This window comes from Megascapheus bottae, chromosome 21 (genome assembly GCF_031878675.1).
Source record: "Megascapheus bottae isolate mThoBot1 chromosome 21, mThoBot2.hap1, whole genome shotgun sequence".
Lineage (NCBI taxonomy): Eukaryota > Metazoa > Chordata > Mammalia > Rodentia > Geomyidae > Megascapheus > Megascapheus bottae.
Window position 1 is genome coordinate 39,893,533 of NC_143529.1, and position 16,148 is coordinate 39,909,680.

Genomic DNA, 16,148 nt, shown 5'->3' on the forward strand with positions numbered 1-16,148 from the left:
ACTGCATGTTTCTTGTAAAAGCTTCCACCCTCCATCCTGGCCCTGTCTTCCCCAGTGTCAGACAGTCCGCACCTCTGTCCAGATAGTCGCCATGTGGGGAATACATCCACCCTATCCATCTCCCTTCTTTGCCATTTTGAAACATGTGAGGAAACTGTGGAGTCATTTAAACAAATGTTTTCCAAGTTGCCATTGAGACTTCAACTGAAATCACATTCAATTTACATAGACTTAGAGGAGACCTTATCGGGACCTTTGGCCAGCACCTGCTCTGCCCAGTCGGAGAGTGGCTGGTACTCTGTGGTTCAGGAAGGGGGTCCATTCTCTGGGTTGTCTGTGGACCTGCATCCAGAGGATGGTGGATCTCTGCTGGAGAATCTCCTCTGCGTCTGAGCTACTTACTGCCAGGAAGGACAGAGGGCCGCTTTTAGCCAAGGTGTTCTCAGCATGTACACAAGTGATTTTTTTTTCTCTGTGACTTCTAGTGAGATGAGTTCTGTTCATCTTCTCCCTAAGTTCCCCCAATCTAGGACAGCTGTTACATATGTTTTTAGGCTTGATTTGGTCAAATTTTGTCTCGGAACGGTTGTATCTCTAATGGCTCTGTGTGTCCCTGTGAGTTGTCTAATATCAAAAATGCTCAACGTCCTCTCCTTTGCTTGGTTTTCAGCTGATAGTGCTGGACCCGCCGGTGAGTACCCAGTGTCTGCCTGGAGCTCACCCACTCGGGTGCTGTTGTAGTGTGGGGACGCCAGCGTGTCCCCATAGTCATGCAGGCTTGGACAGCACTGGGCTTCCAAGCTGGCTGCACCTCGTAGGGCTGGCAGTCACCTGTTGTGCCTAAGGTTTGGTTTGGCCTTTGTGGCCAGTGGGACCGTCACCTCTCCTCTCACCCGCAGGTAGAGGAGAGTGAGAACGAGTGGTCTGTTCCTCACTGCTTCACCATCTACGCAGCTCAGAAAACAATTGTGGTGGCAGCCAGGTGAGGCCCCTCAGCACCCCTGCACATCCCTCCTGGCTCCCAGAGCCTCATGGGACGCGGCTCTGCAGGCCCTCCCAGACAAGGGCAAATTCAGAGGCCTTGGGAAGAGCCCCTGCAGGGCCACAGCAGGCCTTTCCCTCTCCAGATCACCGCGCAGTTTAGGGACAAGCCTTGTAATGGTCAGCACTACTGACATCTCACTGACCCTGCCCCTGGAAGTGCCGATTTAATCGAGCTCAGCCTGAGACAGTATGGAGTCCTGCCCCGCCCCCACTCCAGGCCCTCCCTGCTGTGCCACAGAACTGGGTCTAAGCTGCACCCTGGGCCTGGGAGAGCTGTACCACACAGCAGCCCAAGCCTCACTCTCTGCCCCACAGCACCCGGCTAGAAAAGGAGAAGTGGACGTTAGACCTGAGCACAGCCATCCAGGCGGCTCAGAGTGGCAGCAGCCCACCACCAGAGCTGCCAGGAGGCCCTGGGTGCACACGTACCCTCAGTGAGTAGCCCGGCAGCCCTGCCCCTGTGGGAGCTTTCCTGGAAACGGCTTTCCTGGGTTATGGCAGCTGGCGCAGTCTCCATAGGAAATGCTTCTTCAGGCCACGCCTTGTGGCCGGGCACCTAGGCCCCAAGGCTGTGGTAGGAGCTGGGCACAGGGGGTGGGGTCAAATGCTGACTCTCGACAGGGTCCTCCGACGAGATCTATCTGGAGCAGGCGACGGAAGAGGATGCCCTGAGCACCCGAGGGTCCCTGGAGGGACCAGGCCAGCACCGAGCCAACACCACCATGCACGTGTGCTGGTACAGGAACACAAGCGTGTCCAGGGCAGACCACAGTGCAGCGGTGGAGGTACTGCCCCTTTGGCTCCCGGATCCTGTCTGCTGGCTGGTGGGGGGAGGGGCGGGGGCTGGTCCAGAATGGGCCCCGGTTGTTAGGCTTAACAGGAGTCAACAGGCTTCGGCTCCCTCCTCAGCAGAAGCTGGTTTGGAAGGCCTCCTGCCTCCACTGAATTATGAAATGAGGCTTCACTGCCGGATCTACACATCTGGTGCCCTTTGGGAAAAGCCGGGGCTCTGCCAGCAACTCCCCCCTTGCTATGGCTAGCTGGTGGGTGGCCTGAGACTCTGTGGGTGTTGTCGGCCCCGTGTGAAGGTCCAGGATACGGTTCTCTGGTGCTCCCACCTCCCTGACCTGTCCACAGCCCTCTGCCTGCTGCTCCGGACCACACAGTCTCCTTGTGGGACGCCCAGTGGCTGCTCTGTTACAGAACTGCCTTCACAGAACCTTCCCTGGGCCTTCTCTTCCCGCCTGCTGCAAACTACTCCAGAGCCACCTCCTAATTCCACGGGGCCAGGGGACCAGCCTGGGGATCCCCTGTGGTTCCCCACAGTCCTGGATACCCAAAGATCACAGTCCAGAGCTCCTGGGGTCAGGCAGCACACGAGAACAGGCCCTGAGCTACCAGACACCTGCCAGGTGAAGGTGTTCTGCCTCAGCATTTGGGAGAACCTTCCAGACCCAGCTGTGTCATCTCTTCAGACTCCCATCTTCTCGCCTTCTGGCAGATTTGTGGATGGTTTAGGCTGTCAGAAAACTGACTTTACTGTTCTAGGAACTTAGGCCAGGGGCCAGTAATCATAGCTGTAATCCCAGCTACTCAGGAAGCTGGGATCTGGGGACTGCCATGCAAGCAGTCCAAGGCCAACTAACCAGCAAAAACCTGGGAGTGGAGCTGTGGTCCAGGTGGTAGAGCACTAGTGGAAAAGAGCTGAGGGACCTGTGACGTAAGCACCCTCGTCCACATAGTCCCTAGACTTACCATGGTATTGAGGACAGGTGGGACACAGGCTTTACCCAGAGTGCTTGTCTTTATTCACAGAACCAACTTTCAGGGTATCTGCTGAGGAAGTTCAAGAACAGCAATGGCTGGCAGAAGCTCTGGGTAGTCTTCACCAACTTCTGCTTGTTCTTCTACAAAACTCATCAGGTAGGTGCACCTACAGGAGCCCAGCACAAGGCTGGAGGACATCCGTCCTGGAGGTCAGGCTGTTCACCCCGCCCAGCACCTTCTAGGTGGAAAGCAAATCAGCGCCTCACCAGGGGCCTCCCACCCACGCTACTGCTTTCCAGAGCTGGGAGCCCTCAGGGAGGGGCGAGCAGAGGGAGCAGAGCCGTGGGCCCCTCCCCTGGGGCCAGGCAGACACCTGTGTCCTAACCCCACCCCTCTCCTATGTCTGCGCCGGCTTCCAGGATGACTACCCTCTTGCCAGCCTCCCTCTGCTGGGTTACAGTGTGAGCGTCCCCCAAGAGGCGGACGGCATCCACAAAGACTACGTTTTCAAGCTGCAGTTCAAATCTCACGTCTACTTCTTCCGAGCTGAGAGCAAGTACACGTTTGAGAGGTGATTCTGAAATGGGACAACCCGATGGGAGCACTGTCTTCTCAGGTCCTACTGCTAATCATGAAATGAGAAGCAGATTTTCTGGGTTCTAGAGCAAGGGCCATGTGAGGCTTACGGGTTTTTAGCTGACCAGTGTTCTGTCCTTTGTGTCCTATCATTCCGGATCATTCCTGGGGAGATACCCGAGTGTGTAAGTCCATTGGTCTGACCACTTTTGCAGATGGATGGAGGTAATCGAGAGGGCCAGCAGCTCACCTGGAAGGCCCCCGGGCGTCATGCAGGACTTCCTGTGTCCCTCCCCAGGAATGGAGGGGACAGGCAGAGAATAGGAGGAGTGACACTCATCTGCCTGGATAGGGGTCACCGGGGAGTCTTCCTGCCAGATGGGAGTGGACACCAGCCAGCCGCCCAGGGCCCCACGGACATCTCTAAGAGGGGCTTCGCCCCACTTAAGACAGGGCAGGCCTACAGATGGCTAGGACACTGGGACACATATCTACTTTAGAGATCTACGGATGGCGAGGACAAAGAGGCCACTGGTTCATGACACAGGACTGGCAGAACAGCCCTTACACACCCTCGCCTTCACCTACCACCTCAGCCTGTACACAGGATATAGAGACCACGGGACTTCTGAGGGAAGCCCTGCCCAGAGCCTCAGAGCCTGGCCTACAGAAAGATCAGAGCCCAGCGCCAGCTACTCTGGTTCCCACCAGCATAACTGGTGGCCCGTGTCCTAGAAGGCCAGGATCTCCACCACATCAGGCCCAGTGCTCCTTGCCAACTGAGTAGGCATGCAACTCGGCTTGTGTAAGTTAAAATAAACTGTCTCAGCCCAGTGCTGGTGGCCCACACCTGTAATCATAGCAACTCAGGAGGCTGAGATCTGAGGATCTCAGTTCAAAGCCTGCCTGGGGCAGGAAAGTCTGTGAGACTCTTATCTACAATTAACTATCAGAAAACCAGAAGGGGAGCTGTGGCTCAGTGGTAGAGCGCTAGCCTTGAGCAAGAGCCCAGAGACAGGGCCCAAATCAACAAAAATAAAATAAACCACCACTTTACTTGTGTCCCTTTCTAGTCTACAGGAACCTTCAGAGTGGACGTTGGGTTGCAGGGCTGGGGTCCATGGAAGGTCTCAGGCTGCAGGCCCCACACAGGGGCATTTCTCCAATCCAGGTCTTTATTTAAACTGGTGAGACCGTCAATGCTCTATGAAAACTAACACCCCTCGGAACATGTGAGAGTAAGTCCAAACTGCTTAAAAAACAAAACATTCTGGATGACTTGAGTAATCATGAGAAGACAAGTATCTGATCTCACACCACAAGGCAAATCCAGGACTATGTTGGGCCACCATGGACCCTGAGGATAACGCCCCCCAGGGAGGGGGGAGATGGAGCCACTGAGTAGCTGCTCTGCTCCTTGATCTGGCAGCAGCCAGGGAGCCCAAGTCCAGAGGGCTGGACCAGCCCTGGAGAGAAGGTTGCAATGGCCATGCCCCCAGCAAGTGGCTACCTTGTTCTCTAGGCTTTCTGCCAGAGGTGTTGCTTCCACCAAGCCAGGAGAGTAGACACAGGTGGGGTAGCTGCCATGTGGGGCAGCTACTGTGTGGGGAACAGAAAGGTGACCTGGCTGTTGAGGCCTACAGGCTGGCCTGTCCTTGCAGTCAGTCAACAGAGGGAGCTTCCGAGTCAGCAGGGTCCTTTCAGAGCTCCAATCAAAAACCCTTCTCCCCTTGCCACAAAGAGCAGCGTGCTCAGCGGGTCGACGTCAGATGGTTCCTGCCGTGTGAGAACCTGCAGAGGAGAGGCTTGTCACCACCCCAGAATGCTCCCTGGGCACACGCCTCGCCTGCTGTCCAGGCCTCTGGCACCATAGCAGCTAGGCCTCACCCCAGCCCTCAGATTGCAGCACCCCCCTCAAGTCTCATTCCCCAGTGTTTGGGTCTCAGGAGCAGCACAGATTGGTCTAGTCAGAGGGAGGACGTATCTGTGCTTGCAATGGGAACCCAGCCCTCTGAGCTGCTAGAATGGCTCCATGCTGCCCCACATGTCTCTTCCCTGTGGGCTGGAGACGTCAGAGTTCCCACCGGCCGGCTGCTCACACAAGCACACGTTTCCCAGGCAAAGGTCAGAGTCGACCACAGGAGGCTCTAACTTCTGTGCCAGGCCTTCTGTGCACACTCAACACCCACAGGCAGCAGCCCAAAGGCACACATGAGAACAGAATGCTAACGGCAGGGAAAGGCCCAGCCCAGCCCCTCCCCAGCAGGCCACTCACCTCTGCACGCGCTCCACCAGGTGTACCATCAGCTTGTCCGAGATGCCAGGACAGGACTCCTCTGCCAGGCTGAAGGCATTCTCCAGCTCCTCCAGAGCACCCACGCTCCCGCCACTCTGCTTGTGCTTTTCTTTGAGCTGCAGAGAGATTCTGTACCTGAATGGGGCCTCACCTGAGGCTCAAGTCCCTGAGAGTCCAGGAAGCTGGTGAGGCGGATGGGTGGTAGCAAGGCACGGGCAGCAAGCCCTGACGACGGGCTGCTTCTGCTCCGACATCTTGGGCCTCAGTTCTCAAGAAGGAATCAATATATGGTCTCCTCACAACGGAGAGTCACGACAGTGACTCCCAGAGCGCACTGCAGGATCTCTGGGGCAGATCTTAGCCCACAGCAAACCTCCCTGGGGTTATGACCCTGCCCCTTGGACAACTGCCAGGACCCACGTCCTGTCCCAAGCAGCTGCACCCTACCAGAGCCAGGATCAACGCTATCCTTGGGGAGGCTTTGCCACCTGCACACTTGTTGATATTCCACCCTCTCACATGGGGTTCCAAGAGCTGCTGTTGCCTCCAGGGGTGGAAATTGGCTCTTGGGAGGAAAAACACGGACCCCAAGACTAGACATGGGGTTGGGGGGTTGACCAGGCTGCATCCCATTGTGGGAGATGGCGCTAACTTCTACCAGCACAAATATGGATGTAAGGCTGTGTGACCACCAAGAGTCACCTTCAGGCCTCCCTGCCCTGGAATGGACCCCAACTGGGCCTAACCCTTCTCCTCCTCATGTGGTAGGCTTGTACCTTGAGAAAGTCACAGGTTACTAAATTCTAGTTCAGGAGCCACCTGAAAGCTGAGAACACACAGGGTCCTGTGGCAAGCGCACCCATCCCAACACAACCCCGGGCACGGCCCTGCCCTCACCTCTCCGAAGACAGGCCGGACAAGCGTGGCCAGGCACTGGGACCTTGGCTGTCTCTTGACAGGCTCAGTGGGCTGCAAGGGGGACATGGAAGCACCAGGTGAGATGGCGCCAAGGCTCCTTCCCATTTACTTCTGGCATCTTGAGCAGGCAGTCAGGACCTGCCAAGTGGCTGGTTTCTAAACTAACATGCAGCCCAAGTAGCTTGAGCCAAGGACCTGTTAAGACCCACCCAACATGAGCACTCAAGGGTACTGGGGCCAGGCCACGGACCAACCTTCTGCGAGCCATGCAGGGCTGTCCCCTTGTGCAGCTTGCTATGTGGACTCGGCCGGATGGTCGGGGGGAAGGTCCAGATGGGGCCCTGCTCTCCATCCTCAGCCTCGCCATCGCTGAGGGGGGGGGATGAATTAGGAGGGCCAGTGGGGACACCAGGCATGGGGGTGGGGTGGGTCATGTCTTCTTTGGCTCTGAGGCAGCCTCACAAGCCAGGAGACCCTTCAGTGAAAGGGGACCTGCCTGGGCTACAGTGTCCAGGTGACAGTACTGCAGGTCCTGTCCTTTGGCCCAAGAGTCACTTCCTAACATCAGACCCCACCCACACCAAAGTACCCAGGAGCATGGGGTGGGTACTCAGAGGAAGCCCCTTGAGGACAAGTGGGCTCCCTACATGTCGGAGTCCTCGGAGCTGGACTCCTCCCCGTGGCCCTCAGACTTCCAGCGCTTGTAGCGGTCGATGAGCTCAGTGAGGAAGGAGGTCTTCTTGGTGTAGCGTGTGATGAATTTGTGCTTCAGGAGTTCCTTGGCCGTGGGCCGCTGGCAGGGCAGGGAACAGAGAATAGTCACCAGGCGCCAGACACAACAGCCCTAGCCTGCAGGAGTGGGCCCAGGAGGCTGGGGAGGAGTGTGAGGAGGTAACTGAGAGGTGACTGCACCTCTAGGCCTGTCCCACCCTCGTCAATGGCCACTACCCACAAGCTCCCTACCCCAGCCTGCTTACGAATCGGGGGTCCTTGTTGAGGCAGGCCTCCACAAACTCCTTGAAGGCTCTGCTGTGGTGGCCCTCTAGGGTGGGTGGGCTGTTCTTGGGGATCAGGAACAGGACGCGCATGGGGTGGAGGTCCGAGTTGGGTGGCTCCCCCTTGGCCAGTTCAATGGCAGTGATACCCAGAGACCAGATGTCAGCCTAGGAGAGGTGCCACACACGACACTGCTGCAGGCTGCCTGCAGCCGGCCAGGCCACCCTCCCGTCTCCCACCCCGAGAACCTACTTTGAAGTCGTAGGCCGACTGCTTGATAACCTCGGGTGCCATCCAAAACGGGGTGCCCACAAACGTGTTTCTCTTGATCTGTGTATCTGTGAGCTGCCCGGCCACCCCGAAGTCTGCCAGCTTCACGTCACCCTGCTCTGAGAGCAGCACGTTGGCAGCTGCTCAGCACAGGAAGGCAGGTGTCACCCCCACTCTGCCTCCGGGAAACCCTGCCTGCAGCTGCCTGTGCCGTGGCCACTCCTTGGCTCCTGTGGACATCCATCCTTTTTGCCACTCACACTAGGGCACTGGGATCACCAGACAGAAGCCCACAGACTAGAGAACCCACTCCAAGGCCTCCTACCTGAGCTCCAGGGTCTCCTTGCACAAGGCTTTTGCGGCAAACACCGAGAGAATGAGAATGAGCTCCCTCACACTGACCTGACCCAGTGGCTCTAAGGAAGCCCCCCAGCACCCACCACATCCCTCCCAGAGGCCTTCCCCAAGCCCTGGTGACATAGGCAGCATCTGTGATTAAACATGGCCTGGTCCTAAACCAGGTATGTGTTTGTGTGCCTCACTGGTAGAGCAGCTTGCTGGGTATGCAGAAAACCCGAAGGGTCTAGCCTGGCGCCACAGGGGAGGGGCTGCTGCTGGCAGTGTCCTCTGGAAGCAAATCAGGATTGACTGCCCCCATCTCTCCTTCAATAACCAACACTCCACCCCCTACCCCCCACCCCCCGCAGGACCTTTGATGTCTCGGTGGATCTTCCGCTCCGAATGCAGGTAGTCCAGGCCCTTCAGAATCTCCCGCAAGATGGTAGCAATGTATGTTTCCTCCAGGGGGCCTGGTTTCAGCTGGAGGAAAATGGCAGGGCAGAGCCTCAGCTGCAGCCCACCACACCCAAACATCCTCAGTGCCTGAGCTCCACTGCCTGTCAACAGGACGGGGAGGTGGGGTGATCCTGCAAAAGGCTGGTGCTTTGTTTGAACTTGGGGCCTCACACTTACTAGGCTGTAGTTCTACCAGCTGAGTCATGCCTCTAATCCTGCTTTTTGCTGGTTATTTTGGAGATGGATTCTACAGAACTTTCAGTTCTCCAGGCAGCTAGGATTACAGGTGTGAGCCACCAGCGCCCAGTCTCCTTTAAGTACTTGTGAAGTAAGGCTCAGTGTCAGTGGCCCGTCAGGAGGTGGGCCTCATGGAACGGGGATGGCAAAGCTCTTTCTAAAGAGCATAAGGAACGCCTCAGAGCTCTCCCCAGCACACGGCCCGCCCGCCTGCATCTGGCGTCATCTGGCGCTGATGGCCCTGCACCCATCAGCACTAGGGCTATAGACTTGGTTTGGATGAGGGATTTTCTGGTGGATGACCGAAACACTAAGACGGGCGATTTCCAAGGATCTGTGGGAAGGGCCTACTGGGATGGGACATGACCCCTCCCATCGCAAGCTGGTCACGGCTGCAGCCCACTCACCAGGTCCAGCGCAGAGCCACCACCTAGGTACTCCATGATGATCCATAGCTTGGTGCTCTGAGAGCAGAGAAACCTGTCAGCGCCCAGCTAAAGGTGCTAAATGTGCAAGGGGCACGCCAGGAGTGTCATGCGCAGGCAGACCTCTCACACCTCTCACGCCACCAGGAGGAGTTAGCCAGGGCCCAGGCCAGGACCCCAAACAAGGAAGGGCTCAAGTGGTCACACCAGACTCCCTCCTACCACACCCCTGCGACAGGCATGCGGTAGACACTAAATGCTCAGAACAGTGGATAGTTTGTCAAAACCAAGCTGAAGACTCGGCCCCTACAACCCAGGCAAAGCCATGGCCAGCATAGTCACACACCAAGGACCCTCTTGGCAGGACCCACTGCCAGCAGCCTCCTAGCTGTGCCTGCTCAGGTCATCTTCCCCTCTTCACTCCTGCCTATCCTGCCACCCGCACTTCCCTCTTCCATCAAGACCTTGGGTCGTCCACAGACGGCCCCCCATGCCCGCCTGCATCCTGCTCTGGTCTTCCTTGGGTCACAGCCTATCAAATCGACCCGTGCCTCTGGGGACAGAGGTGGGGCACACACAGAGCCGGGGACCCCATTCCCCCTGCCCCCCCCTCCGCCCTAGTCCCCTGCAGGCACCTTCAAGTAGGAGCCGAAGTAGCGTGTGATGTAAGGGCTATCACACTGGCTGAGCACAGTGATCTCCTGCTGGATATCCTCGATCTCGTCCTCAGCCTCCTCCAGGTCGATGGTCTTGATGGCCACCACCTCCTTGGTGTGGTTGTCAATGCCCTTGTACACCTCCCCAAATGAGCCCTTGCCGATGCGGTCCAGCTTGGTGAAGAGCTCCTCAGGGTCCACTCGAGAGTGCTGCCAAAGCACAGGGCAGAGTGGGTAGGTGCGTGCCACTCAGCGGAGCAGGCCCTCCTGAGAGGCAAGCCACTGCCAAAAGAGCTCAAAGCCAGCTCATCCCCAGATCCTCTCATTCCTTCTTCTGAAAATCTAAATTTAACTCTCCAGGCAGCAGTGAGCACAGACGTAAACTATGAATCTGGCTATGTCTTAAGGTAGTCTCATCAGCTGTTAAGACATTAATAGAGCTGGAAGGGGCACCAGGTAAAGGAATCCTTCATTTTGCTGTAAATCTAAAATTACTCTTAAAAAGAAAAAGAATGGAAGTTGTACTGTGGCTCAACGTGGTAGAGCACTAGCCTTGAGATGAAGGGGTCAGGCCCAGAGTTCAAGCCCCACAACCCACCAAAAAAAAATAATAAAAAGGTTCAAAAAGAAACAAAACAACAAGTCAGGCACTGGTGGCTTATACCTGTAATACTAGCTACTTAGAAGATGAAGATCTAAGGATCAAGGTTCAAAGCCAGCCAGGGTGTGAAAGTACAGGAGACTCTTATCTACAATTAGCACCAGAAAACCAGAAATACCCCTGTGGCTCAAGAAGTAGAGGGCTAGCTTTGAGCTAAGAGCTCAGGGCTAGAGCCAGGCCCAGAGTTCAAGCCCAGAGGCTGACAAACAAACAACAACAGTAATGGAGCTGGGGCTCAAAGTGCTAGCGTACTAGCACAAGTACTCAGGAACAATACCTACAACTGACAAAACAAAACAAAACAAAACAGTATGAGAGAAAAACTCAGCGTGATCTCATGTTCTCAGCACTGCCGGAAACCACACCTCCATCCCTTACTCCAAAAGAACTGAAAACTCAATGTTTCCTGGCTGGTTAGTTCAAGATAAGAGCCACAAAGCCTATCTGAAAACCGCTGAATCAGCAGAGCAGAAGGTGTCATTGGCCAAACTCACTGGGGATTCTGACCTGGGATGCCTCCCCTGGGATGCCTCGAGGGATCAGGAGTCCATAGGCTCCCGACTTCTGCACAGAAAGGCAGACACAACAGAGCTCCGCAGACCACACTGCACTCTCCCTGGCCCCTGCCCATCACACTTCCTAGGCTCCCAAACACCTGTTCTCTTCAGTACCCACTGCTCCACTGAGCTGGAAGAGGCTCAGGGAATGACATGCACAGTACATGCCAGGGAACCTCAGGACACACAGAGTTTGTCCACCAAGAGCCAGCGATCTCACTGCCACCAGAAGTGCTCGCCCCTGCAGTGGTTTCCCCTCACCCAGACAGCACCTTGGTGGTCAGGCTGTGGAGAGCACTCTGCTAACAGGCACAAGAACCTGAGTTTACTCCCCAGCACTCCAAGAATTACCAAGTAAGAAGCATCACCTGGCTGCCAGTGACTCACACCTGTCATCCCAGCTGTCACACTCAGGAGGCTGAGATCTGAGGATGGTAGTTCAAAGCCTGCCAGGGCAGGAAAGTTCCTGAGACTCATCCCCAGTTCACTACCAGAAAGCCAGAAATGAAGCTGTGACACTCAAGGTGGTAGAGTGCTAGCCCTGAGCCAAATAGCTCAGGAAAAGCACCCAGGACCTGAGTTCAAGTCTCAAACCAACCAACATAAAATGAAGTAAAAAGTGGCCAGGCATAAAAAGCCAAACCAACACCTTGGTATAATGTGTAAGTTCTAAAGGATGAGGTACTCAATGTACGGGGTCTTATGGCAGAGTCTGCCACCCCATCCCCCAACTGCCTCAGGGCCACCTCAGCCTCAGCAGAGGGTCAGGGTGGACCAGCTAGACCCAATCCAAGAGAACCTAATAGTGTGAGATTGTTAACTTGCTGCCTTCCAAAGGTTTCTAACCAAGTGAGCAGGGATGGCAGAGCAGCCACCTGGGAAATACACTGCCAGGTTCCTTTGTGATCACCAGGCTCTAACCTGAGAGGAACCTGGCAGTGAGTCCAAGGAAGATGGCTGGGGAAGGAAGCCACTGAAACAGCACCACTGCAACCCAGAGCTAACCCAATCCTTCCAAGACACTGACTAGTCAGGGCCTGGGTATGCATGATCAGCCCCTCGCAGGCATTAGAGCCAGCACTCCAATGGGCCAGTGGTGGTGTCCACACCCACTCTGCCTAGCCAAGTGAAGAAGCAAGGATTCCATCCAGGATGACCCTTCTTACTCCCCCATCAGAACCACGTTTGAAAGAAAAACCAGAAAAACTCATGCTGAGTCAGACAGCTTAGGTGTTTTCCAGTTTGAGCTGGGCAGCATAGATGCAAGAGACCCAGGGCCAAGTACTCTCACCAGAAACTCACTGGTCCCCAAGGTCCCCAACCGCTGGTCAGCAGGTGAGCAGTACTGAAGATACACAGCTCCCACCTGTAATCCTAGCTGCTCAGAAGGCGGAGATCTTAGGATCATGCTTCAAAGCCATTAAGATTCTTATCGCCAATTGACTAGCAAGAAGTGAGGAGTGGAGCTGGGCACGGTGGCTCACGCCTGTAATTCTAGCTACTCAGGAGGCTGAGATCTAAGGATCAAGGTTTAAAGCCAGCCTGGGCACAAAAGGACCTGAGACTCTTTATCTCCAATTAATGTCTAGAAAACAGGAAGTGGGGCTTGGCTCAAGGGTAGCCAAGTTCAGGTGGTAGCCTTGAACTGAAGAGCTCAGGGACAGCACCCAGGCAGAGTACCCCATGATCCACACACACAAAAAAGAAGACGTTGGAAGTGTGCTATGGCTTAAGTGGTAAAACATCAACCTTGAGCAAAAGGCTTAGTTCAAGCCCCAGTATCAGCTCAAAATAAATAAATAAGTATTCTCCTGTTATCCATGTGATCAGAGCTCAGTCCTGAACACTGGACACAGTACGAATTCTGCCTGCTTCTGTTCCTTTAGACTCAAGGCCACCTTCCCATCACTCAGAACCCTGGGGTGCTGTTCTGCCAAATACAATCCACAGGCCTCCATTCCACTTAGCCCACTCCCCACCTAGGTGGAGTCCCTCAAGGGAGCTGTCCCAGGGACTGGGTCAGCCACACAGCCTGCACCCTACCTGGCAAACAAAAGCTAAGTAGCTCCCCATGAGGTCCCTCTTCTGAATGTTGGAGTCTAGGGAACACTGTGAGACCAGGAAACGGTTAAGAGGTTGGAAGTCCACCTGATTAGCACTCAGAAGGCTGAGTGTTGAACCCTGAAAAGGCTTAAGAGTCAAGGCAAGATAGATGTATTTGAGACCCTGGAGATGAGATGAATGTCTGAGTTATATGGGTATACTCCCCTCTGCACCCTATCAACAAGGGAGTCAATTATCACGATGTATACCAACTATACGTCATGGTTGTAACCACAAGATAGATACCCTCGTTTCTGCACATACCTTTAGTCACCCACCCTGTACTAAACTAAATAAATAAGCTTGCCAATGGGAGCTCGGGGTTCAGAAGCCAGTGAGCACTGGTGCCCTTTCCTATCCTCTCTCTTCTCTAGTCCTTCAGCCCTGGGATCAGGTCGTGCTGTCCCGGGCTACAGGGAGCAACAATGGAGATGGGGTGGACTCAGGCCATTCAACTGGCTTTCTCGGTGGAGACACCTGTTTTCCTATTTCGTCCAGGGTCTACCACATCTGTAGCCTCTGCCTGCTAACATGTCTGCTATTTGCCACTCACGAAACAAGTGTGATAAGCAACCCAGTACACACAGCCAGGGCCATCTTCAACCACCACCCAGTTGTCAACAGCCAAGTGAAACTCTTCTTTGGGCCTTTGGGCTGGGGCAGAACAGGCCAGGGAAGTCTTCACAGAGAAGCAGCCACTGGGAGGAGTCACAGCTACTAACAAAAGGCCATACTAACAGGCCACAGGACAGCATGAGAACGCTTGGAAAGAAAACAAGAGATCCACAAGGGTTCCTGCACTGAAAAAGTGGCTCATGCCTATAATCCTAGCTACTTAGGAGGCCAAGACCTAAACATCAAGGCTCAAAGGCAGCCCAGGCAAACAAATCCAATGACTCCTAACTCCAATTAACCAGCAAAAAGCCAGAATTAGAGGTGTGGTTCGAGTTGTAAAAAAAAACAACAGAACCAATTATGAGTGAAAAAATCCAGCAAGATAGTGCCATTGAGTCCAGGCTCTAGAACCAGCACAAGGGAAGGAGCGAAGAAAGGGAGGGAGCCCCGTGTCTCTGGCTGGACACCCCGTCCCTGGAAGGACAAAGGGCTTTCCTTCCTTTCAAGTCCCTTTCGCCAGCGAGCACAACATCCCTGCATCGGCTCCCAGTTACAATCCTGGGATCCAGAAGGTAACTCTGAAGCTCCTGGAAATTAGCGAAGAAGCTATTTTTCTCCCAGCCTTGCCAGCCCTTAGGGACGATTCTGATCGCTTCGTTCAACGTCGGGCAGCCGTGCCCGCCGCTGGCCCAGGAGCCCGGGCAACAGCTGCCGAGCGCAGGTCTCCAGGTTTCCAGGCTGGTTCCTGCCTGAGGCCGGCAGCGAGCGGACGGACGGACGGACGGACGGACGGACGGACGGACGCGCTTCCCGCCCAGGACGCCCGGGTCTGGAGCCTTACACCGCCCGGCCAGCGGGCTAGAGCCGTTCCCTGGCGCCAGGTTTCCTCGGAAACAACCAAGGGCCTCGCCCTCCCCGTCCAGCGCCCAGCGGTCCTCGCAGCAGGCGGCTCGCGGCCGCCGCGTCCCCGTGGCTCCACGCCGGGAGGACGACACCCCGGTAGGTTAAGGAGGGGAAGCAGCCCCGGGGAAGGCTCCGCCGGGCGGCCTCCCGCCCTCCCCGCCCGCAGCGGCCCGCAGCGCCCCGCCCGCCCTCCCCGGGCCTCCGCCCCGCTCCGCCCCGGCCCGGCCCCGCGGCCTCCGCCCCGCTCCGCCCCGCTCCGGCCCCGCGGCCTCCGCCCCGGCCCCGCGCCGGCTTCACTCACCTGGTGCGCGAAGCCCCGGAGGTGAGCCATGTCCGCGCCGCCGCGGCCCGTCGACCGCCCGCCGCCCGGACGCCCGCGCGGCCTCGCTCAGGCCCCTGTGAGAGACCGGGAGTCCTGGGGTGGACCCGGAGAGCCCGCACCCCGCCCGCCTCCTCCCCGCCCGCCAGGAGCGGCTCACTGTCCGCGCCCACCTCCGGGGGGCTCCATTCCGGGCTTCCGGCCCGCTCCGCCACACCGCCCGCAGCCTCAGCCTCCAGGAACTCCCAGGCCTCCCCGTCAGCGAGACGGCGGCGGCGGCGGCGACGATCCAGGGCGGCGTGGCGGGCGCGAGGCTTTCTGGGACTCTGAGTTCCGCGGCCCGCCTGGCGCCTAGGACCCATGGGTACGTCCCGTGGGCATTGAACTACAAGTCCCAGCAGGTCGAGCGGCGGAGACGCACACTCGAGACCGCACGCGCACCACAGCCTCTACTGACGCGAACTACAAGTCCCGGCAGGCCGCGGAGGGCGTGGGAGACCGCCCACCCACAACAGCCTCTGCAGAGGCTGACTACAAGTCCCGGCAGCCTGCGGGTGGGCCGGAGAACGCAGGCGCACCCAGGGCCTCCCGCCCCCCGCCCCCAGCGAGTCCGGCAGGGATGCGCTTGCTGCTCTTCCCTGGAGCCTGCCCGGCTCTCACGTCGGGAGCCACGCCTTGGGGGCCTCGAGTGTGGGGGTCTCGAGTGTGGGGGTCTCGTGTGGGGGTCTCGTGTGGGGGTCTCCAGTGTGGAGTCTCGAGTGTGGGGGTCTCGAGTGTGGGGTCTCCAGTGTGGAGTCTCGAGTGTGGGGTCTCCAGTGTGGAGTCTCGAGTGTGGGGGTCTCGAGTGTGGGGGTCTCGAGTGTGGGGTCTCCAGTGTGGGGTCTCGAGTGTGGGGGTCTCCAGTGTGGGGTCTCGAGTGTGGGGTCTCCAGTGTGGAGTCTCGAGTGTGGGGTCTCCAGTGTGGGGTCTCCAGTGTGGAGTCTCGAGTGTGGGGTCTCCAGTGTGGAGTC

The 16,148-nt window shown here is 56.9% G+C and overlaps 2 protein-coding genes across 2 annotated transcripts in view; one reads left to right on the plus strand and one right to left on the minus strand.

The window, feature by feature from the left end:
- Farp2 (FERM, ARH/RhoGEF and pleckstrin domain protein 2) overlaps nucleotides 1-4,461 on the plus strand; it is a 104,799-nt gene extending 100,338 nt beyond the window's left edge. The window contains exons 24-29 of the mRNA XM_090355195.1: nucleotides 900-982; nucleotides 1,360-1,478; nucleotides 1,666-1,829; nucleotides 2,860-2,967; nucleotides 3,231-3,382; nucleotides 3,603-4,461. Coding sequence (XP_090211321.1) covers nucleotides 900-982; nucleotides 1,360-1,478; nucleotides 1,666-1,829; nucleotides 2,860-2,967; nucleotides 3,231-3,382; nucleotides 3,603-3,711 — 735 coding nt within the window. The 3' untranslated portion in view covers nucleotides 3,712-4,461. The remainder of the gene's footprint in view (nucleotides 1-899; nucleotides 983-1,359; nucleotides 1,479-1,665; nucleotides 1,830-2,859; nucleotides 2,968-3,230; nucleotides 3,383-3,602) is intronic.
- An 83-nt stretch (nucleotides 4,462-4,544) lies between these two features.
- Stk25 (serine/threonine kinase 25) lies at nucleotides 4,545-15,403 on the minus strand. The gene is made up of 12 exons (XM_090355194.1): nucleotides 15,312-15,403; nucleotides 15,121-15,215; nucleotides 9,960-10,190; nucleotides 9,307-9,363; nucleotides 8,578-8,686; nucleotides 7,850-8,007; nucleotides 7,579-7,764; nucleotides 7,249-7,394; nucleotides 6,856-6,970; nucleotides 6,581-6,652; nucleotides 5,663-5,799; nucleotides 4,545-5,178 (listed from the first exon to the last, which is right to left on the minus strand). Exons 2-12 carry the CDS (start codon nucleotides 15,148-15,150, stop codon nucleotides 5,139-5,141), a joined length of 1,281 nt encoding a protein of 426 aa, XP_090211320.1. The 5' UTR covers nucleotides 15,151-15,215; nucleotides 15,312-15,403; the 3' UTR covers nucleotides 4,545-5,138.
- Between the last annotated feature and the right edge of the window lie 745 nt (nucleotides 15,404-16,148).